The sequence below is a fragment of the Muscardinus avellanarius genome (assembly GCF_963383645.1).
Source record: "Muscardinus avellanarius genome assembly, chromosome: X".
Lineage (NCBI taxonomy): Eukaryota > Metazoa > Chordata > Mammalia > Rodentia > Gliridae > Muscardinus > Muscardinus avellanarius.
The window spans coordinates 46,260,981-46,285,045 of record NC_137792.1 but is presented as its reverse complement, the minus strand read 5'-3'; the positions used below and the strand labels follow the sequence as shown (position 1 = coordinate 46,285,045).

Here is a 24,065-nt window from a genome sequence, read left to right as displayed (position 1 = left end):
AAATTATGTGAATAAGGTCACCAACAATGAAATTTTATAGTCCCTGGTGTGGTGTACACTATTTATTATACACATAATATAGTGTTCTTATAAAGTCTTTTTAAAAATTTATGCATCCCAATTATACCAAATGATGGGTTTTAAAGTGGCATATTTCCACATACATAAAAACACAATTTGATCAATTTCATTGTCCAACAGTCCCTACCTTCTTCTCCTCCCTCCGCTTGATTCTCTCCCGTGGTCACTTCTCCTTAATGGTTACCCTTCTGCTTTTATGGTGCCCTCTTTTTTCCCTTTGTTTTTTCTAGCTTCCACATATGAGAGAAAACTTTTCATACAGTAATTGTCTGAGTCTGACTTATGTCACTCAAAATTATGGTCTCCAGTTTAATTCATTTTTCTGCAAATGACATAAGTTCATTTTTTATGGCTGAATAAAACTCCATTGTGCATCTATACCATATTTTCTTCATCTATTTATATGTTGATAGAAACCTGTGCTGATTTCGTTCTTGGCTATAGTGAATTGTGCTGCAGTAAACATGGGTATGCATGCATCATTGAAGTATGATCATTTTAATTCTTTTAGATAAATACTAAGGAGTGAGCCAGATACAGTGGTGCATTGCTTGTAATCCCAGTACTTGGGAGGCTAAGACAGGAGGACTACAGGTTCGCAGCCAGCCTCAGATATTTAGTGAGGTCCTCTGCAACTTAGTGAGACCCTGTTTCCAAATAAAGAATAAAAAAAAAATAGGGCTGAGGGTGTAGCTTTGAAGGTAGAATGCTCCTAGGTTCAATCCCCAGTACTGCAAAAAAAAAAAAAAAAAAAAACCTAAGGAGTGGTATAGCTGGGCCACCAGGCAGTTCTATTTTTAGCTCTGTGTGTGGGGGCCGGGGAGAGGTACTGGACCTCCATCCCAGCCCTCTTTTATTTTTTATTTTGAAATATTGGGATCACAGGTGTGCACCATCATATCTGGCTTAGTTTTAGCTTGAACTCAGGGACATTTTACCTCTGAGCCATAACCCCCAAGCCCAATTTGTTTTAATTTTTTTTTGTTTTGAAACAGGGTCTTGCTAGGTTTCTGAGAGTCTCACTACTTGCTAGGCCGTCCTTGAATCTGCAATCCTCCTGTCTTGACCTCCCAAGTTCTGGGATTTCAGGTGTGTGCCATGAAGCCCAGTGTATTTTTAGCTCTTTGAGGAACCTCCATACTGCTTTCTATAGTGGCTGAACTAATTTACATTCCTACCAACAGTGTATATGACTTTCCTACACATACATCTCTGCTTCCTTGTATGCATTTATTGTTATTTGTATTTTCTGTGTATGTGTGTGTGTCCTGGGAATTGAGCCCAGGGGCATTCTATCTCAGCTACATGCCCAGCCCTTTTTATTTGTATTTATTTTGAAACAGAGGTTCATTAAGTTGTTAAAGCTAACCTTAAACCTGTGATTCTCCTGTCTCAGCCTCCTCATTACTGGGATTACAGGTATATGCCACAACACTTAGCTGTCATTTGTATTCTTGATCCTTGCCATGCTAACTGGGATGAGGTGGAATCTTAGTGTAGTTTGTTTTTGTTTTTGGTATTGGGGATGGAACCCAGGGGCATTCTACCTCTGAGCTATACCCCTAGCCCTATTTTTTAAATTCTTTTATTTTGAAACAGAGTCCCACTAAGTTGTAGAGGACCTTACTGTGTTGCTAAGGCTGTCCTTGAACCTTCGATCCTCTTGTCTCAGCCTCCCAAGTACTGGGATTACAAGTATTTACCAACATATCCAGCTCTTAGTTTAGTTTTGATTTGCCTTTCCTTGATGTCTAAATATGTTTAGCTTTTTTTTTAATTTGTGGTCCTGGGGATTGAACCTAGGGGTATTCTATCTTAAGCAAACTCCCAGCCCTATTTTTTTATTTTGAAACAATGTCTTGACAAGTTACTGAGGTTGGCTTTTATCTGCTGGGGTCCTTCTGTCTCCTTTTCTTAAGTACTGGGATTGTAGGCATATGCACCATGCTCAGCTGTGTTGAATTTTTTTCATACAGTTCTTGGCTATTTGTTTTATTTATTTACTTATTTATTTATTGGTGTCTTGGCCTGTGCTTATATGTTGAAGTGTTTCCCCTGTTTTTCTTCAAATGATTGCTAAGTTTTCTAATACTTAGGTATTTGATCTGCTTTGAGTTTACTTTTGTACAGGGTGAAACATAGGGATCTAGTTTCATTCTTTTATTTTCCTACTACTTTTTATGCAGTTTGTCTTTTCTCCAATGTATTTTTTTTATTTTCAAGTCAGATGATTGAAGCTCTGTGGATTTGTTCATATGTCTCTGTTACATTTGCCTGTGTCTTTTTTTGTGTGTGTGGGAGGGTCTGGGGATGGGACTCAGGGACATTCGACCTCCGAGCTATACCCTCTGCCCTATTTTTTATTCTTTATTTTTGAAACTAGGTCTCACTAAGTTGTGGAGGGCCTCACTAAGTAGCTGAGACTGTCCATGAATAGCGGTCCTCCAGTCTCAGCCTCCTGAATGCTGGGATTACAAGCATGTGTCACCACACCCGGCTTGTCTGTGTCTATTTTTATAATTATTACTGTGGCTCTGAATTTTAGTTTGAAATCAGATATTGTAATGCCTTCATCATTGCTCCTTTTGCTCAGAATCGCCTTGGCTATTCTGGGTCTTTTGTTATTCCATATTAATTTTAGGATTGCTTTTTTTAGTTTTGTGAACACTGCCATTGGTATTTTGATAGAGATTATCTTGAATTTGTAGATTGCTTTTGGTAAAATAGCTGTTTTAACAATATTAATTATTTATATCCATGAATATGGGAGGTCTTTACCTCTTATAATGTGCTCAGTTACATTCTTCAGTATTCTATAATTTTCATTGTAGAGGACTTTGTCTTCCTCAGTTAGGTTTATCCCCACATATTTTTGAAGCTATTGTGATGGAAATGTTTTCTGGATTTCCTTTTCAGTGGTTTCATTATCAGTGTATAAAAAAAGCTACTGATATTTTTGTGTGTGTGTGGTAATTGAGGATGGAACCCAGGGGTATTCTACATCCAAGCTACACCCCAAGCCCTATTTTTTATTCTTTATTATAAAACAGGGTCTCACTAAATTGCAGAGGGCCTCACTAAGTAGCTGAGGCTGGCTTTGGTCTCTTCGTTATTAATGCTCTAATAAAATGGAAACAGGGTCTCACTGAGTTGCAAAGGGGCCTTGTTAAGTTACTGAGGCTGTCTGTGAACCGTGATCCTCAGATATCTGCCTCCTGAATACTGGGATTACATGTGTGTACCGCCATGTCTGGCTCTTTTTTTTATGGTACTGGGGATTCAACCCAGGGGCATTCTAACTCTAAACTATAACCCAGTCCTATTTTTTATTCTTTATTTTGAAATTGAGTCTCACTGAGTTGTGGAGGGCCTCACTAAGTAGCTGAGGTTGGCTTCGAACCTGCAATCCTCCTGTCTCAGCCTCCCAAGTACTGGAATTACAAGTATGCACTACCATGCTTGGCCAAAAATTGTTTTTATTTTTCTTTTTTACTTCATTAAATTCTAGGTAGTAATACGGAATTTTGATTCTATGCTGTTCTTTTTGTATTGTATGTCTTCTATCTTAGTGTTGAGAAACTCATTAAGTTTTACCAACTACTTTACCCATTATTATGTAGGCTTAACTCTAAGTAAACTTTATTGAAAATCTTCTTTTTTTTTGTATGCCATAACTTCCTTTCCTTTTTTTCATGAATATGGCGTCTTGTAATGATGCATAGGCTGGATTCAAACTCCTGGGCTCAAGCAGTCCTCCCGCCTAAGCCTTCTACATAGCTAAGACTACTGCTGTGCACCACTGCATCTGACTTGCCATGTTTTAATTGAAGTTCTTTGCAAAATATTTTCAGAAGCAGGTATAGTGGTGCATGCTTGTAATACCAGTACTTGGGAGGCTGAGACAGGAATATTGCAGGATCACGGCCAGCCTCAGCTACTTAGTAAGTTCCTCTACAACTTAATGAGACCCTGTTTCAAAATAAAGAACAAAAAATAGGGCTGAGAATGTAACTCAGAGATAGAATGCCCCTCGGTTTGATCCCCAGTACCAAAAAAAGAAAGAAAAGGAAAGAAAGAAAGAAAGAAAGAAAGAAAGAAAGAAAGAAAAACTTCCAGAAAGGGTATGTGGGATGTTATACTTTTCTGTGTCTGTTCTCTGGAAATGTAGGTAATGTCCCTTTTAAACTTGACTCACGTTCTCTCTAGCCTTCTCTCTCGCGCGCGTACTCTCTTTTTATTGATGCATTGTGGTCATATATCTTAATGTTGTACAAGAGGTAGAGGCATACAGTCACACCTCACTCATTTAGCCCTTCCTCAGTTCCCTCCTCATTCCCTCCCCATTCCTTCCTTTTCATATTTGGCTTAGTGATTGATTTTGGTATGTTAGTAAATGAACATCATGTTCATCCGTGAATTTCTTTCTTCCCCACTCCCATTCCCCTCACTTAGGTCACCTTATGTGTTCATCTATAATTTCTCCTTCTGCACCTAGAGTCCCTCCTGTGACCCATTTTTTCCCTAGCTGCCACATATTAGGGAGAGCATCCACTTTCTTACTTTTTGTGACTGACTAATCTCACTAAACTGAATGTTCTCCAATTTCATCCATTTTTCTGCAAATGACATAATTTTGTTCTTCGTTATGGCTGAGTAAAATTCCATCGTGTACATATCTTTTAGTTTATAATCCATTCCTCTGTTGATGGACATCTTGGTTGGTTCCATAGTTTGGCAGTTGTGAATTGTGCAGCTATGAGCATAGATATGTATGTATTAGTTTGGTAGTTTGGTTTCCATTCTTTTGGGTAGATACCCAGAAGTGGTATTGCTGGATCATATGGTAGGTTCATTCCCATTCTTCTGAGGATCCTCCATACTGTTTTCCAAAGTGATTACACTAATTTGCAATCCCACCAATGTATTAGAGTTCCCACTTCTCCACATCCTTGCCAGCATTTGTTGTTGTTTGTGTTTTTAATGATTTTTAAATACAGGGTCTTGCAAAATTGCTGAGGTTCTTGCTAAGTGGCTGAGGCTGGTCCTGAACCTGTGATCCTTTTGTCTCAGCCTTCTAAGTACTGCGATTATAGGTGTGTGCCATTGCATCTGGCTTTCCTATTACCTATTTGATTTTTATAGTTCATTTTGAGACATTGCTTTTCAGGGTATTGATTTTTTTTGTGGTGCTATGGATTGAATCCAGAGCCTTAAACATACTAAGCAAGCACTGTATCAATGAACTATATCTCCAGCATCTAAGATATTAATGTGTTTTATAAGATGGATCATAATATAGTTATGAATTGTAACAACTGCTACATTACATTTTGGAAGGAGTCAAAAACTATTCAGAAAAATTGGCAGGTAAAAGTATATACATACATATATACATACAATAAAGCACTCATGTGTGTAGTGTTGGAAATGTAGATAAAGCCAGGCATAATGAAGCACATCTGTAGTTCCAGTACTTGAGAAACTGAGACAGGAGGATCGCAAGTTAGAGAACAGTCTGGCAAATAAAGCAAGACTCTCAGCAATCTAGTGAGACCCTATTTCAAATAAAAAAATAAAAAAGGGCTTAAGGTGTAGTTCAGAGGTAGAATGCCCCTGGGTTCAACCCCTAGTACCCTCCAAATAATGTAAGTGAAATTTTCTTTTGTTTTTTCATTTTTTTGCGGGTCTGAAGATGGAACCAGGGGCATTCGACCTCCGAGCTATACCCCTTGCCTTATTTTTTATTCTTTAATTTGAAACAGAGTCTCACTAAGTTGCGAAGGGCCTCACTAAGTAGCTGAGGCTGTCCACGAACCCCGATCCTCTGGTCTCAGCCTCCCGAATGCTGGGATTACAAGCGTGCGCCACCATGCCCAGCTACATGAAAATTTTTATGGCTTTAATTTGAAACTTGTTCTTTCACCACAGGACCGGAAGTTAACTAAAGCTGAGCAGCAAAGATTCAAGGAAGAAGCAGAGATGTTGAAAGGTCTCCAGCATCCCAATATAGTTCGATTTTATGATTCCTGGGAGTCTATATTAAAAGGAAAGAAATGTATTGTATTAGTGACTGAACTAATGACATCAGGAACCTTAAAGACGTAAGTTGACCTGTCTAGTAACAATGGAGTTTTATTTAAAAATAGTTTTCAGGAGTCATAAAGGTTTTTTTTTTTTTTTGGTACTGGGGATGGAACCCAGGAGTATTCTACCTCTAATCTACACTCCTAGCCCTATTTTTTAATTCTTTATTTTGAAAAAGGTCTCACTAAGTTGTGAAGGGCCTCACTAAGTAGCTGAGGCTGGCCGCCAACCCAGATCCTCCTGTCTCAGTCTTCCAAATGCTGGCATTACAAGTGTGAGCCACCATGCCCAGCTTCATAAAGTTTTTTTTTTAAGTAAACTATTGCTTAATTTAAAATGTAGAATCTCTGTCAGGGTAGGTTAAAAAATCAAGAATTTAATCAGGTATGTTAGAGTGTATACATTGCTAAATAACTAATATTTGTGGGATAGCATAGAAATGTAGAATTAGAATTGTTTTTAGAGGAAATAAAATTCCATTTAGTAATAGATAATGGTTAGGGACTTGACCAGGCTCACATAAAAATATAATCATAGTCTTGTTTTTTGTTTTTTTGTGGTACTGGAGTGGAACCCAGGGGCTTTTCTACCTCCGGGCTATACTCCCAGACCTATCTTACACTTTATTTGGAAACAGGGTCTCACTAAGTTCCTGAGAGCCTCACTAAGTAGCTAAGGCTGGCTTTGAATCTGTGAGATCCTCCTGTCTTGGCCTTCCAAGCAAGCGCTGGGATTACAAGTATGTACCACCACGCCCAATTCATAGTCTTGTTTTTAATAACAATTTCTTATTTAGTAGTATAAATATGGGGTATACTTTTTGTTTCCTAACTTTTTTGTGTGTGTGCAGTACTAAAGATTGAACCCAGGGGCATTCTACCTCTGAGCTATACCCCCAGGCCTATTTTTTATTCTTTATTTTGAAACAGGGCCTCACTAAGTAGCTGAGGCTGACTGAGAACCTGCGATCCTTCTGTCTCAACCTCCCAAGTACTGGGATTACAAGCTTGTGCCACCATGCCTGACTTATTTCCTAACATTTTTTACCCTAAAATTTTGTAAAATCAAACTCTTTGATGACTCTGCATAAATAATTGTTAGAAAGTAGAGGACTTCTTCTTTGTATGTGATTCTGGGAATCGAGCCCATAGGCCCTTTATCTCTGAGTTACATTCCTAGTCCTTTTTACTTTTTATTTTGAAACAAGGTTTTCCTATGTTCCTGAGGCTGTCCTTGAACCTGTGATCCTCCCATATACTAGGATTATAGGTGTTCTCCTCAGAACCCACCTGAGGACTTTCTTTTTAAAATTGTGCTTCCATTCTCAAAAGGCCACTCTGGCATAATTCTTACTTTGAATTAAAAATACAACACTTTGTGGGATGTCCTTTTTTGGGGAGAGAGGTTAGATGATTTTATTGAGAGGCTGGTAATCTGTAATTACAGGCTGAGCCTTGCAGTAAATTAAAGGTCAGATATCTAAGAATGAGTTATTAGATTAAAATATTTTTACCATACCAGACAACAGAAAAAAACTCAGGTATAGCAGGCACAGGGCATGAACCATCAGTCTGCTTATGTGATGTACCCTAATTTTATTCATACAATAAGCTGGGTATGTTTGTTTACCTGTGGTCTTCTATGTTTCTTTGTAGGTACTTAAAACGATTTAAAGTCATGAAACCAAAGGTCTTAAGAAGCTGGTGCAGGCAAATTCTGAAGGGGTTGCAGTTCTTACACACTAGGACTCCTCCTATTATTCACCGTGATCTGAAGTGTGACAATATTTTCATCACGGGACCCACTGGATCTGTGAAGATTGGTGATCTAGGACTGGCAACCCTAATGCGCACATCATTTGCTAAGAGTGTCATTGGTGATTAACATTTTACGGTTTACTGATTGGGTATAGAGAGGTCTTTCATTTTTTAGTTCTAGAACAGGGATCAGTTAACTATGGCCCATGGGTCAGATTTGGCCCACTGCCTCTTTTTCTACATCAGATTTTACTGAAACACAGCCATACTTAGTAATTTATAGGTTGTCTATGGCTACTTTTGCACTACAGATTTGAGTATGACGGAGATCATATGGACTCCAGAATCTAAAATGTTTACTATCTAGCCCTTCTCAGAAAAATTTACCAACCCTGGCCTACACTGGAAATTTGAAGTATCTATATAGTATCTATCTATATAGTTATCTACTATATATTGACTAATTTCAGACATAGTGTGTTTGTTTTGTGGGATATATTTGGAATTACTGCAAGGTTCTGAGAAATTGAGAGTTTACTAAGTTAACTCAGCAAAATTTGAACAAGAAAAGAAGAATAGAAATAAAAACATTTTGTTAACCATAACCTAATCATCACAAATTAGGATTTAACAGTACAGAAAGTTAGGGAAAGAAAGTTTAAAAAATTATTTAAGTACTTTGTATAGATAATATAAATTTTATACTATTAGATTTTTGGGGGGGAGTAGAAATGAATGCATATAATATTTATAGAAATGGGAATATTGGTGGATACATTTTTCTCTTTAAGAAAAATATGGTAATGGTGTCATTTTACAGGAACTCCTGAGTTTATGGCTCCAGAGATGTATGAAGAACACTATGATGAATCTGTGGATGTCTATGCTTTTGGAATGTGTATGCTGGAAATGGCTACTTCAGAGTACCCTTACTCTGAATGCCAAAATGCAGCTCAGATATACCGTAAAGTAACTAGTGTAGGTATAATTTTATTCTTCTGAGTTAACAGATTGCCACATATTATGTTGAAGTTGGTGAAATTAACTTAGCCAAGCCTAATCTGGGGATAAGTGGTGTTGCTCAGTGGTAGAGTACTTGCCTAGTTATATATGAGGTCCTGGGTTTGATTTCTGGCACTGACAAAATTACCCTCCTAATACTGGTTTAATTTTGTACAACAGCAGTAATTAAACAATAGTATTGATTTAAACTTTAGGTTGAAAATATATGCCTGTACACTATTGTGGTCATATGAAATGTTCCATATTAGTGTTTGGGGGAAATTGTACAGAAAGTTCATGTGTATTCATTTGTTTGTAATTAATTTTAGTTATTTATAATGGATCTTATTTTTCAAATCTGAATAATAGAGATTGCTTTAGAGGCTTTAAAGTTCCTTATAGTTCCAAAAGCTGTAGTATGAAAGGTATTCAAAATATAGATGAATAGACACAGTAATTTTTGTTGTTTTTAAAAAGAAAAGAGGACGAGGCTGGGGTCAGAGGTAGAATGCCTCTGGGTTCAACCCTCAGCACCAAAAAACAAAATTAAACAATTTTGAAAGTTTAAATGTGGACTTGGTTTTAGATGATATTAAAAACTATTGATGATTATTTTAGGTTGGATAATGAAATGATTGTGGGGGGGGCACGAGAAATTGAACCCAGGGGTGTTCTATCCCTGAGCTCTGAGCTATACTCTCAACCCTGTTTTTATTTTTTATTTTGGAAACATGTCTCACCTAGTTGTAGAGGTTGGATGTGAACCTTTGATTCTTCTGTCTCAGCCTCCCAAGTACTAGAATTACATTCCTGCACCATCATACCCAGCTGATAATGAAATGACTCTTTAAAAATGATTATTAAGTGGGGCTTGGTGGCACACACCTGTGGTCCCAATACTGGGGAGGCTGAGACAGGAGGATCGAAGGTTTGAAGCCAGCCTCAGCTAGTAGCGAGACTCTCATCAACCTAGCAAGACCCTGTTTCAGAATAAAAATAAGAAATCAGATGCTTTCCCTAATATGTGAGAGTTAGGGAGAAATGGGTCATAGGAGGAACTCTAGATGAAAAAGGAAATCCTATAGAGGAGCAAACAAGACAACCTAAAGGAGGAGAAAGGAGGGTGGGGGAGGAAAATCTCTAAAACACACAATGTACTTAAACATATCAAAGTCAATCACTAAGCCAAGCAAGGGAAGGAGGGACGGGGAGGGAATGGGGTGGGAATTGGGTAGGGGTTAACACAAGTTTTTTTACCCCAATATGATGTATGAATATAATGCACCAATAAAAATTTAAAAAAACCCTCAAGTATAAAAAAAATCAAAAGGGCCTGGGTTGTAGCTAGGAGGTCGAATGCCCCCTAGGTTCAATCCCCAGTACCACAAGACAAAATGTCTATTAGAGATTTAAACTAAAAAATAATTTATAGATGAAGTGATATAATTCCTTAGATTTGCTTCATACTGTTCCAGAATATGAAACATATACAGATAGATGGCTGAAACAAGGTTGAAAATAATGATTGTTTGTGCTTTTCAAGGTCATGTGAGAGGGACTTCATTGTACTATTCTTTTTTAGTATATTTGAAAATTTCTTTAAGAGCTCAGAAAAAGAACTAGAATGTCATATTAGGTTTGGTCCACATTTTGGAAAGTTATAAGCAGAGAAATATTTTGTAGTTGATTTATAAGTTATAGTTTTCACTCAGAATCAAAGAAAAGGCAGTAGTTACCTAGGGCAGGGAAGTGGGTAAGAAATCAGTGGAAAGGTCAAGGAGGGCTTTTTATATATAAGTACAGTAACGTAATTCCACTTTTGATGTTATTAATATTAAAATAACAAAAATGTCATATCAAATTCACATTTCTACTGAGTGTAGTGACACATGCTTATAATCCTAGTATTTGGGAGGCTGAGATGGGAGGATCTTAGGTTTGTGGCCAGCCTCAGCTACTTAGTGAGGCCCTGTTTCAAAATGAAGAAATAATGGGAAAATAGGGCTGAGGGTATAACTCAGAGGTAGAATATTCCCCCAAAGCAATTCACATTTCCATATAAAAGATTTTTGAATTTGGGATCCAAATTAACTCTTTATCTCAACATATTTATCAGTATATGACACTAGGATTTAGAGGTAGATCCTAGATTGCTTCTATGCATTACAGTTATTTGATTATTCTTTTCTATTACCAACTTAATTGGGAATTTTTCATTAAATAATCGCAGTAATGCTTGGATTTTTAAAATCTAAAACTCATAAATTAAAGGCAATAAAATATAACAAGCATATTCAGGTAGCTAATACCAACATAGGAATGTTTTGAATCTTCTGAACCTCATTTATTTGTTATTAAATTCATAGAACCTATGAATTAGTTTGAGGTAGGTCCTTTCGATATTTTATTTTATTACTTTGTGTGTGTGTGGTACTGGGGATTGAATTGAGGGGCATTCTACCTCTGAGCTACACCCCCAGCCTTATATTTTATTCTTTATTTTGAAACAGAATCTCACTAAGTGTGGAGGACCTCACCAAGTAGCTGAGGCAGGCTGTGAATCTGCAATTCTCTTTTCTCAGCTGCCTTCCTTTCTCAGTCTCCCAAGTACTGGGATTATAAGCATGTGCAACTATGCCCAGCTCTATTGATATTTTAGTATTGCTTAAGTATAAAAATAATGAAAATTTTGCAGAAGTTTAAAATCTACTTTTTTTTTGCGGGTCTGGGGATGGAACCCAGGGGCATTCAACCTCTGAGCTATACCCCCAGCCCCATTTTTTATTCTGCATTTTGAAACAGGGTCTAACTAAGTTGCAGAGGGCCTCATTAAGTAGCTGAGGCTGTCAGCGAACCACGATCTTCCGGTCTCAGCCTCCTGAATGCTGGGATTACAAGTGTGTACCACCACGCCCGGCTAAAATATACTTTTATTTGTGCATTGTAATCTCAAAACTGTTTATGCATGAGTGCATATATATATTTCATATATGCACATATAGATATATGTACATACATATATACTGTTCCTTTATTAGTTCTAGCCATTCTAGAAGACTGAATTATATTGAATTGGAATATATATTTGAAATTGAAAAGCCTTTATTTAGAATTTTCCAAGGTTTTTAGCTGAAAATTTAGATTTCAAATTTTCAGTTATTTGTGGAGTTATAACAAAATGTTTGTTAATTATTAAACTTGCAAGGCATGGTGATGCATGCTTTTAACTCCAGGACCCAGAGGATTATAGGTTCACGGATAGCTTCACCAACTTAGTGAGGCCATCCACAACTTAGTGAAACCCTTTTTAAAACTAAAAAAAAAAGGGCTTGTAATGTAGCTCAGAGGTAGAATGCCTCAGGGTTCAATCCCCAGTAACACAAAAAATTATTAAACTTATTCTGTGTCTATATTTATCTCGTTTAAAACTTGAATGTGGTTGGGCGTGGTGGTGCAGGTTTGTAATCCCCGCGCTTTGGAGGTGGAGACAGGAGGATCGCTCAGGTTTGAAGCCAGCCTCGCTGGCTAAGAGACCCTGTTTCCAAATAAAAATATAAAAAGTAGGTCTGGGAGTGTAGCCCAGAGGTAGAAAGGTTCCATCCCTAGTACCACCAAACAAACAAAAAAACCCCACAAAACTTGAATGTGGCTTTGTGATAAAAATGTTTCCTAGCTAGGCATTGTGGCGCATGTTTGTAATCCCAGCATTTGGGAGGCTGAGACAGGATCATCAGCTACTTAGTGAGGCCCTCTACAACTTGTGAGGCCCTGTTTCGAAATAATAAAAAAATAGGGCTGGGAGTGTGGCTTGAAAGCAGAATACCCTGGTTTTCATCCCCAGTACCACACATACACAAAAATAATAATGTTTCTTTTTGAGTGTATGTGGTACTGGGGATGGAACCCAGAGGCATTTTACTTTCAAGCTACTCCCCCAACCCCCTTTTATTTTTATTTTTTATTTACTCCTTTTAATATTTTTGTGGTACTGAAGATTGAACCCAGAGGCCTTCTACCTCCGAGTTACACCCCAACCCTATTTTATTTATTTTTATTTTTTGTGTATTGGCGATGGAAGCCAGGGGCATTCTACCTCTGAACTATATCCCCAGCTCTATTTTTTATTCTTTATTTTGAAACAGACTCTCACTAAGTTGCAGAAGGCCTCACTAAGTAGTAGCTAAGGTTGTCTGCAAACTGAGATCCTCCTGTCTCAGCCTCTCAAATGCTGGAATTACAAGCGTGCACCACCATACTCGGCCCTATTTTATTTTTAATTAGGAAACAGGATCTCACTAAATTGATGCAAGCCTCACTATGTAGCTAAGGCTGGCCGTGAACCTGTGATCCTCTTGTCTCAGCCTCCAAGTACTAGAATTATAAGCATGCACCACCATGCCCATTTGTATGTTTCATAAATGTTATGTTAATTATGCTTTCAATTGCTTAATTTGTGACAAGAAACCATGTTTCTTCTTCCAGGGAATAAAACCAGCCAGCTTCAATAAGGTCACTGATCCTGAAGTGAAAGAAATCATTGAGGGATGTATTCGTCAAAACAAATCTGAAAGGTAGGTGCAAATGTAGTGAACTGATATAACTGATGAATGCATTTTTCTCTCATCTTGCACTAGGTCATTTTCTGACTTTTTATTATGCTGGATATGAGTTTTGAGAGGAAGTCAAACCACCCAATATAGAGGGAAGTACGTTAGTGCATGTTGTTTGCCATTTTAGACTTTGATATATGCTGAATTTTCCTTGAACTAACATTTGGGTTGTGTTTATGTTATGACAAGCTTTCATCACCTTTAACCATTAGCTTACTAGTCAGCAGGCCCTCACAGTTACCTTCCTTCAATCAGTTGAGGATAGACAGATTTTATTTGATCATATATCCTGGTAAAGCTGATATGGGTAGTTTTGTTCCAAGAAGTAGTATTGTGGGTTTATTTGTATAACAATTCATGTTTTGCTTATGGAAAACTTCTTTTAGTCTTAGCTTTCATTTCTCTTGCTTTTGAGCCTTGGACTATTGCTATCTTAATTTAGGAGGTTCCTCTTTTGATATTTACCACCTTATTGATGATGACTAATGAAGGTGATATATCTTTCATAGTAAGCATTTCCATCAGCAGTTCATTGACCTTCCCTGTTTTTATTAGTTTTCTGTTTAGATTTGTGTTGCATTATCTGAGGATATATAAAACCACTAAGGTAAGGCCTGCTGAATTATAACATTATTACAGAGCATTCTTATTAAAAGCTGGGTGTGGTGGCATGGGCCTAGAATCCTAGCTACTCAGGAGGCTGAGGTGAGAGGACCACGTGAACCCATGTGTTTGAGACTAGCAGGGGCATCATAGTGAGTCTCTGTCACACACACAGCAAAACCCCATGACATCCTTAGTCTTCATACCTACAGGCTGCATCTAATTTTTTTAATTGTTGTAAAGTATATGTAATTTAAGAGTCACCATTTTGGCTAAATTTAAGTGTATAATTCAGTGTCATTAAGTACATTTATTGCCATACATCTGTCACTATCTCCAGGATTTTTTCATCAATCTAAACTGGAGCTCTACCCACTAGACAGTAAAACCCCATTCTTTCTTCTCTCCATTTCCTAAAAATCTGTCTTCTGCCTTACATCGCTATGAGTTTGCCTATTCTATGTACTTAATATAAGTGGCATCAAACAATATTTGTTATTTTGTTTGTGGCTTATTTAATTTAGTATAGCATTTTCACAGTTGATACCTGTTGTACCATGTATCAGAATTTTCTTTTTATGGATTAATAATGTTCTCTTGTATATATCTAGTAACCACCTTTTGTTTATATATTTATCTATTGATAGACATAAGTTATTTTCACCTTTTGACTAATGTGAATAATGCTGCATGAATATTAGTATATGACTATCTGTTTGAGTGTATTCTTTCAAATCTTTTGGGTATAATTGCTAGTATGTATGATAATACTATGTTTAACTTTTTAAATAACAACCAAACTTTTTCCACTGTAGCTGAAACATTTCACATTCCTACCAGTGATATATGAAGGTTCCAGTTTCTCAACATCATTATCAACACTTAATATTTTCTGCTTTTTAAAAAAATAATTATCCTAATGGTGTGAAGAGATATCTTCCTGTGATTTTGTTTTGTGATTCCCTAATGACTAATGATGTAGAATAAGATTGTGTTTTATTGGTCATTTATATATCTTTGGAGAAATGCCTATTTAAGTCCTTTGTTCATTTTTTATTGTCAAGTTACTGGCATTTAGACATGTATATATTAGTATTGGGGATTAAATTTAGAGGCATTCTACCTCCAAGCTACATCCTAAGCCCTTAAAAATTTTTTTGTAGCAGGATCTTGATAGGCATCTAAGGAAGCAGAGTCTTGAGAGGCAGCCAAGGTCTCACTAAGTGGCTGAGACAGCCTTGAACCTGCAATCCTCCAGTATCAGTTTCCCAAGTACTGGGATTATAGGTGTGTGCTACCACACCCAACTAAACATGCTTTTTAAACTTTTTTCCTGGTGCTAGAGGTTGAACACAGGGCCTTGCACATGCTAAGCATGTATGCTACCACTGAGCTCCACCCTTAACTTCTAGACATGCTTTTTGAAATGAGGCTAAAAGCTATGTTGAAGTAGCAGTTTTAGTTTAGATTCTGATTTCTGTTTATAAAGTACCATAATTATGATCTGTTGCTAAAGAACATTGGAATAGTCAAAAGGATTCATGGCATCTTAGTTGTTGGAAAAAGCACAGGCTTCAACATCAGACCAAGATTCAACTGTAGACTCAAATTTAGGGAGTATGATCTTAAGCAAGTTACTTAACTCTTTACTCAAAACAAGTAGTATTTTGATGACTAAAAGGATGTTGAATGTAGCTGGGTACTCTAATGCATGTCTGTAATCCCAGCTACTCAAGAGGCGGAGTCAGGTGGATTGTAAGTTTGAGGCCAGTCTATTGAGTGAGATCCTGTCTCAAAAAAAAAAAAAAAAAAAAAAAGCTGGTGTGATGCACACCTGTAATCCCAGTATTTAGTAAACTGAAACAAGAAGATTGCAGGTTTGAGGACAGCCTCAACAACATAGTGAAACTCTCAGCAACCTAGCAAAACCCTGATTCTAAACAAACAAACAAAAAAAAGAGTTGGGGAGTAGCTTGGAGGTAAAATGCCCCAGGATTCAATCCCCACTAATCATGCCCCTTTATACACACACAATAGAAAAGATCGAAATGTAGCTCAGGGGTAAAGCACCCCTGAGTTTAATCCCCAGTAACAAAAAATGTTGAGGAATACCTAAAAGAGTAATAGAAACTCACTATTTTTTGTGTGTGGTTCTGGGGATTGAATCCAGGGATTCGCATGCTAAGCAAGCCCTCTACCACTGAGCTACATCCCTGGCCCTAGGTGAGTTCTTATTTCTTATTATTTATTCAATTCTGGGAGTCAGTCTCATGCATGACTTTGGACATGCTAGGCAAGTGATCTACCACTGGAGTATATCCCCAGCCCTAATAAATGGTATTTTGCTAGCATATATTTTCTTTTAGGATACCATGCTATCCACATGTTTTTCTGTTTTAAGTGGTAGAGGAAGGGCTCCTTACACAGACATTAGGGAATATTTCAATTTCTGATTCCCCTGGCCTGTAATACAGCTAGATTAAACATATGTCTGTTTTAAAGCTAGTAAAAGAAAAATTAATTCTCCTGGTAAAGGAATATTTTGAAGCCTTATTTTTTGTTTCTCTTCAGGGATGGTAATTTTTATATTAAGGTAGGGTTGTTTCCATTATACATATTGTGGTCTAAAACCAGTGTTAAATACTTTAAGAAAACCACTGGACGTCACTAAATCACATTAGCTTCACTGATGGCAGTCTTCCAAACAGCTAAGTACACTGACTATTATTGTTAATAGAGTCAATGACTTAAATGTTTGTAAAAGTGTTTAAATTTCTAATTTACTTTAGAGTTTATATATCTCAGAGAGTTTTTATTTTCATTTGCTGAGAATCTATTGTTTGAATCTTAGTAACTTAAGCTAGTGCCTTAGGGAAGCTAAACAATCCAACGAAAATGCGCTATAGTAGCCGGGCGTGGTGGCGCACGCTTGTAATCCCAGCATTTGGGAGGCTGAGACCAGAGGACTGTGGTTCGCGGACAGCCTCAGCTACTTAGTGAGACCCTCTGCAACTCAGTGAGACCCAGTTTCAAAATAAAGAATAAAAAATAGGGCAGGAGGTGTAGCTCGGAGGTCGAATGTCCGTGGGTTCCATCCCCAGACCTGCCAAAAAAAAAATGCACTATATATAGTACTACTTCAATTCTCTGTAAGCATACTTTTCTGTATGTTATAGTTCACTGTGTAGCTGGGCATGGTGGCACATGCCTGTAATCCCAGCTACTCAAGAAGCTGAGGCTAGAGGTTTGTAAGTTGAAGGCCAACTTCAGTAACTTAATGAAAAACCTGTCTCAAAATAAAATAAAATGGGCTGGGGTGGTAACTCAGTGGAAGGGTACATGCCTAACATGTGTCAGACCCTTGATCCCCCATACCTGCAAAACTGTTTATATGTGTTACTGGTAACAGTTTTAATCTTTAAGGTTATAATGTATGCATGCCAGTTGGATTTTATAACAAGGCAGATTATTGGTTTATTTTTTTTATTTTTTATTTTTATTTTTGGTGGTACTGGGATTTCTGGAAGCCCTTCTACCTCCGGGCTACACTCCCAGACCTATTTTATACTTTTTTTTTTGGAAACAGGGTCTCTTAAGCGGTGCTGGCTTCGAACCAGCGTGATTCTCTTGTCTCTGCCTCCCAAGCCCGGGGGTTATAAGTGTGCGCCACCACGCCGGGCAGATTATTGGTTTAATTACTAGAAAAATTTAAAATAAGGTTGTTTTTATATAACTAACAAGATTTACATCTTAATGATTGGAGGAGTTGATAATGAGATATATATTTTGTTTATTAGGTTGTCTATCAGGAACCTACTAAACCACGCATTTTTTGCTGAGGATACAGGACTGAGGGTAGAGTTAGCAGAGGAAGATGATTGTTCCAATTCATCTTTGGCTTTAAGACTCTGGGTTGAAGACCCTAAAAAACTGAAGGGCAAACATAAAGACAATGAAGCTATTGAATTCAGTTTCAATTTAGAAACAGATACACCTGAGGAAGTAGCATATGAAATGGTAAGTACATTTTATCAGTTTCCCTGCCCCTTATGGTATGAGGGTTGATTCTTTTCTGGTTCTCATTGCTTTTTTTAAAATTAAAGTTATATATATAGAGAGAGTGTGTGTGTGTGTGTGTGTGTGTGTGTGTGTGTGTGTGTGTGTGTCACTAGGGATGGACCCCAGAGGCATTCTGCCTCCGAGCTACATGCCCAGCCCTATTTTATATTTATTTTGAAACAGGGTCTCACTAGGTTGATAAAAGTCTCATTATTTGCTGAGGCTGCCCTTGAACCTGCGATCCTTCTGTCTCAGCTTCCCAAGTACTGGAATTACAAGCATTTGCCACCAAGCCCAGCTTAAATTTTTATATATTTGTATATATATTATAAATATATGTATATAATATATATTTATATATTTTATATATATATAATCAATAGCTGAGTACATTAAAGTTGTATGCACTACATAAAGATTAATAAAACTGAATAGAACATTATCATTGCCTTTAAAGCCACTAGTGTGTTGATCCCAGGTGCATTCCTCTCCCTCTTCACCACAGGCACAATCTACCCTGACTTTCCTATTACTCATTCTTTGGTTTTCATAATAGTTTGCCTAAGTAATATATTGTTCTGTTTTGAAAACTTAAATGGCAAAAACACACCTAGCTATTTACAGAGAAGCAAAAGTATGATTAGATGAAAAGTCACAGGAGAGAATAAGCCAAAGAAAGTCTCCGGGTCATTTTCTGGTTTCGCCTTCCCTCCTAGTGTATAAAGCTGCTTCTGGGGAAATCAGAGCATAGGGTCATAAGTAAGTCTAGGAAAATAAACCTGTGCCTCAGCACAGTTGGGGCTCGGCAGGGCTCTTGTGCAGATGAGGTTGGTCAGGGAATGGGCTCTCTGGTATTTTCATTTCTAATCTTACCATGACCAGGCCCACCCACAGTCGGTCACAGTGTATAAGTGCTGAAGGGTAATATACATGTCCAAACCTGCTCTAAGCAGCTGCAGTGCTGGCAGAAGCTGCAGCAACACTTGGTCAAGAGTAAGCATATACATCCCTTCTGAGCCAGATTCACCTGGGCATTCTGCCCTCAGGTTAAAAAGAAGAGCCAGGTGTGGTCACTCACACCTGTAATTCGAGTATTTGGGAGGCAGAGATGAAAAGATCCCAGGTTCAAGGACAGCCTCAGCAGTTTAGTGAGACACTCTACCATGTAGTGAGTGAGCCCTATGAAAAAATAAGGCTGAGGGTATAGCTCAAGGATGGGGGGAAATAAGGGACAACAACAGAGATTTTGGAGATGATAGTCCTTAACATGACGGTCTTTCTAGTCTCCCTGCACAACTGTTATCTATTATTTCCCATTACTATTTTTCTAGACTTTTCTTTGAGTCTTATCTTAGGCTTTATTTTCCTGAATTTCATGATTTACTCTTTCCTGGACTTACCCTTAATTAATTAATTGATTGATTTTTTTTGGTGGTACTGGGGGTGGAACGCAGGGGCTTTCTATCTCCGGGCTACACTCTCAGACCTGTTTTCTATTTTATTTGGAAACAGGGTCTCACTAAGTTGCTGAGAGACTCACTAAGTAGCTGAGACTGGCTTTGAACCTCTGCGATCCTCTTGTCTCAGCCTCCCAAGCGCAGGGATTACAAGTGTACACCACCATGCTCAGCGTGACTTACCCTTAATTTAATGGCACACTTTCTCTGCTAGTTTCTTTTTTCAAACATATTTTGTATACTTTTGTTTTAATTTTTACAGTTAACATGCACTAATAAGTAAAACAATGCAAAATTACTTTAATTAAAAATCTATGAAACTAACCAACATGGCGGCACACGCTTGTAATCCCAGCATTTGGGAGGCTGAGACCAGAGGATCTGGGTTCGCAGACAGCCTCAGCTACTTAGAGGGGCCCTCTGCAACTCAGTGAGACCCTGTTTCAAAATAAAGAATAAAAAAGTACGGCTGAGGGTATAGCTCAGAGGTAGAATGCTTCTGGATTCAATCCCTGGTACCAGAAAGAAAAAAGAAGACAAAAAACAAGAAAAGAGTATATAGGAAACAGATTCTTTGAGACTTGCACATATGAAAGTTCCTTTTTCCATCTTTATACTTGATTGATCATTTTAGTTGACCAAGACATTTTAGGTTATAGTTGTTTTAGTTTGGAGTCATTGTGGCATTCTCTTCTGGCTTTCATTATTGCTCTTGAAAAGTCCAAAGTTGTTCTGATTTCTGATCATTTTCATATGATTTTTTTCCTCTCCGGAAAATTATAATGTCTTCTATTTGTTCTCAGTGATTTAAAATTTCCTGTTAATGTATCTTGTTCTGGGTCTGTTTTTATCCATTGTTTTGGATACTCTGGAACCTTTCAATCTGTCATTCCATTTCTTTTAGTTTCTGGCAAATTTCTTGAAGCATTCTATTGATGGTTTCTTGTTTTTTCTTCTGAAATTGCTAGTATTTGGACATTGGGCCTCTTGGACTGGTTTTCCAGTGTTCTTATCTGTTCTGTTTTCCTTCTCTTTATTTTCCTCATTGGCAGATATTATTAACTTTTTTCCCCCCAACTCTTCTGTTGAGATTTTCATTTCTATTGTGTTTTGAATTGTAAACGTCCTTTTTCATTTGTATTTGTTCATTTTTAGGATAAACATTTTAAGATGCAATATTTTATCTCTTTACTACTGTTTTGAATACTGATGGTATTAGTTTTCTATTGATATGCAACAAGTCACTATAAATTTAGTAGTATAAAACAATACCCATTTCTTATCTCTTAGTTTTATAGGTGAGAAGTACTGGTATGCGTGGCTGAATTCTTAGGATATCACAAGGCTGAAATGAAGTTGTTATAGCTCTGGTGTAGAATTTGCTTTTGCGCCCATCTAGGTTGTCAGCAGAATTCTAATTCCATGTAGTTGTAAGATTGAGATCCATGTTTCCATGCTGGTGATTAGCTGGAAATTGCTTTTAGCTCCCACAAGCTGCTTTTCAGGCCTTTCAGGTGACCCTACTCCATATGCAAAGACAGCAGTGACATAGTAAAGCCTTTTAGGGTCGTCAGCTGGTAAAAGGTTTACCTAGATAATCTCTCTAGTTTAAGGTCAGCTGTGCTACGAGGGAAGCGATATCTCATATTTACAGGTTTGGGGAGTATGAGGAATCTTCCGTTTATACCATGATTTTGCCCACCATAAGGAATAATAAATTGCCTCAGTGGTATCATTGCTTGCATAAGATTTGTTAACACTGACAGTGATAGAGCATTTGGGTGGGCCATTAATTGAGGATTTTCTGATAGGTATTTATAATCTTCCATCAAGGGTTGGTTAGATTCCCCAAAGAAGCAGCTTTTAGTTTCCCTTCGTTTGACAGCCAAGAAAGGAAGAGTTCTGAGTATATCGACATTTAATATCCAGCTGAATGTGGTCATTTAATTGTTTTGTTTTCAGCATGGTAGCCATATCCTCAAACTGCACTGAATGTTCCACAGTCCAAAGATTCTTGCTTTTGCCCTTTCCCAACAACAGAACTCTAGCCTGGGGAAGCAGTGATGCAAAAGTGGAGAATGGAGAGTAGAACACAGGGATTGAAATATTTGCTTCTCAAAACCCCCTTGTGTAGTCTTCCTTATTTACCATCTCTTTTGACTTTACCTTCAGTTGTAGAAGTACTAGTACTGCCTTTTCTTGGGCCTTATGGGAGTTCTTCAGTATAAATGGAATGATTCTTAATTTCCAGGTTTCTTAGCTTAGTTTTTACTTGTCTTTGTTTTCTACATTCTAAGGCATTTAAAAATGTTGTTGCCATTGTCTTTCTCTTATTCTCCCTGCTCTGGTGTGTTTGTAACTTAAAATCCATTTACTGTGGGGTGTTTTTCTGTTTGGAGCTTTGGGAGGGAGCAAAATTGGATATGTGTGTTTCATCTAACGTTTTAATCATCTTTCAAATACCATGAGATTTCTCAGCATCTGTAGACTCCCAGGATATGCTTTAAAAAGCAGACTGTAGGACTGAGAATGATATGCCATGATTCCTCCATTTTCTCAGTTGCTCAGCCCTTTTCTTCTGAGACAAGAAGGCAGAACCCTTCCTCTTCTGTAACTTATCTAATGCCTGGTATGATGAGATACTTTGCTGTGTGTTATCTGTGCCTTTCTCAATAATCTGAAAATCAGCACAGCTTGGTGGCAGACACCTATAATCCCAGTACTTGGAAGACTGAAACAAGAGGGTCAGAGGTTTGAGGACAGCCATAGTAAGTAGTGAGACTCTCAGCAAAAATAAATAAATAAAAATAAAAAGTAAAAATAAATAAATAAAAATAGATAGGGATTTAGCTTGGAGTTAGAATGCCCCTGAGTTCAATCCCTAGTACCACTAACAAAAAAGTACCCAAATATTCCTTTTTTGGCTTTAACCCAGGTCCAAGTTTATTTTCCTTTGTAATACTTTCTCTATTTCCTCCAGAAAGGCATTCATTCCTTCTTTGGGGTTTTCTCAGCAGCTCATTTTTATTTCATTTCATTTAAAGTTTAGATCTATCTCATACTACCAGATTGTGTGCTCATATAGGACAAAGGAACACCTTAGTTACCTGTGTCTGTCAGGTGCCCAGCACATTGTAGCCATTTGATGCTGCTTAATGAGGCCACCCTTTTACTCTTTCACAAAACCTAATGGTAGTTACAAATTACCTGTAATAAGTCTGCATGTACTGAAACATCAGGAATTTTTGTTTATTTTTCTTTAAAGCCTAAGCTATTCTGATAATGGTTAGTTTTTCTTCTGTAGATTAGAGGCTCTTGCATGTATATATGTCTTTGATTTAAAAAACACTATAGAAAAAATTAACTGTTTAATAGCATTTGGGATTTGGAGCATAATGATTTTTTAACAAAAAAACCTAAAATCTAGCTGAGCACAGTGGTGCATACCTGTAATCCTAGTACTTACAGGCTGAGACAGGAAGATTGCGAGTTCAAGGCCTCAGCAGCTTAGCAATAATACCCCCAGCAACTTAGCGAGACTCTCTTTCTTATTTTTATTTTTATTTTGTGTGGGCGCGCACGTGTGTGTGTGTGTATTTGTAGTACTGGAGATTGAACCCAGGGGCCATTCTATCTCTGAGCTACACCCCCAGCCCTACTTTTTATTCTTTATTTTGAAACAAGCTCTCACTAAGTAGTGGAAAATCTCACTAAGTAGTTGAAGCTGGCCACAAACCTGCAATCCTCCTGTCTCAGCCTCCCAAATGCTGGTATTACAAGTATGTACTACCATACCTGGTGAGCGAGATTCTCTTTCAAAACACCAATATAAAGTGCTAGTAATATAGCTCAGAGATAGAATGCTCCTCAGTTTTATCCTCAGTACCAAGAAAGAAAAAGCTAAAATATTCATAAAGAAATGGCTTGCCTATTATGTTCTGTTTGTAGGTCAAGTCTGGATTTTTCCATGAAAGTGATTCCAAAGCTGTTGCTAAATCTATTAGAGACCGGGTGACCCTGATCAAAAAGTCAAGGGAGAAGAAGCCTGTTGGCTGTCTGGAAGAACGAAGGGATTCCCAATGCAAATCGATGGGAAATGTGCTCCCTCAGCAACAGACAACAGCTTTACCACCTGCTCCTGCTCAGCATACTGGGGCCGAATGTGAGGAAACTGAAGTTGATCAACATGTTCAACAAAAGCTTTTTCAAAGAAAACCACAGCAGCACTGCTCCTCTGTCAGAGGTACGTACAAATGCCCACTTACGTTCCCTTGTCTTAAAGTAGCACCTGTGTATAAGCATTCTGGTATCTATCATTTCATCAAGCTATTTATAAAACCCCTGAAATAGGCCAGCTAGTTTCCTTATTTTAAAATTAAGAAACTGTGCTGTTTAGTGACTTGTCAAAGGTC

The 24,065-nt window shown here is 37.6% G+C and overlaps 1 protein-coding gene across 3 annotated transcripts in view; it reads left to right on the top strand.

Moving 5' to 3' along the window:
- Window positions 1–24,065, top strand: part of WNK3 (WNK lysine deficient protein kinase 3) — a gene marked incomplete at both ends in the record, with an annotated part of 171,323 nt that overhangs the window by 25,893 nt on the left and 121,365 nt on the right. For all 3 annotated transcript variants that reach the window (XM_080719258.1, XM_080719257.1, XM_080719256.1), the window contains 6 exons: window positions 6,010–6,182; window positions 7,821–8,041; window positions 8,743–8,900; window positions 13,407–13,495; window positions 17,935–18,154; window positions 23,602–23,896. In XM_080719258.1, the coding sequence (XP_080575384.1) occupies window positions 6,010–6,182; window positions 7,821–8,041; window positions 8,743–8,900; window positions 13,407–13,495; window positions 17,935–18,154; window positions 23,602–23,896 (1,156 nt within the window). The remainder of the gene's footprint in view (window positions 1–6,009; window positions 6,183–7,820; window positions 8,042–8,742; window positions 8,901–13,406; window positions 13,496–17,934; window positions 18,155–23,601; window positions 23,897–24,065) is intronic.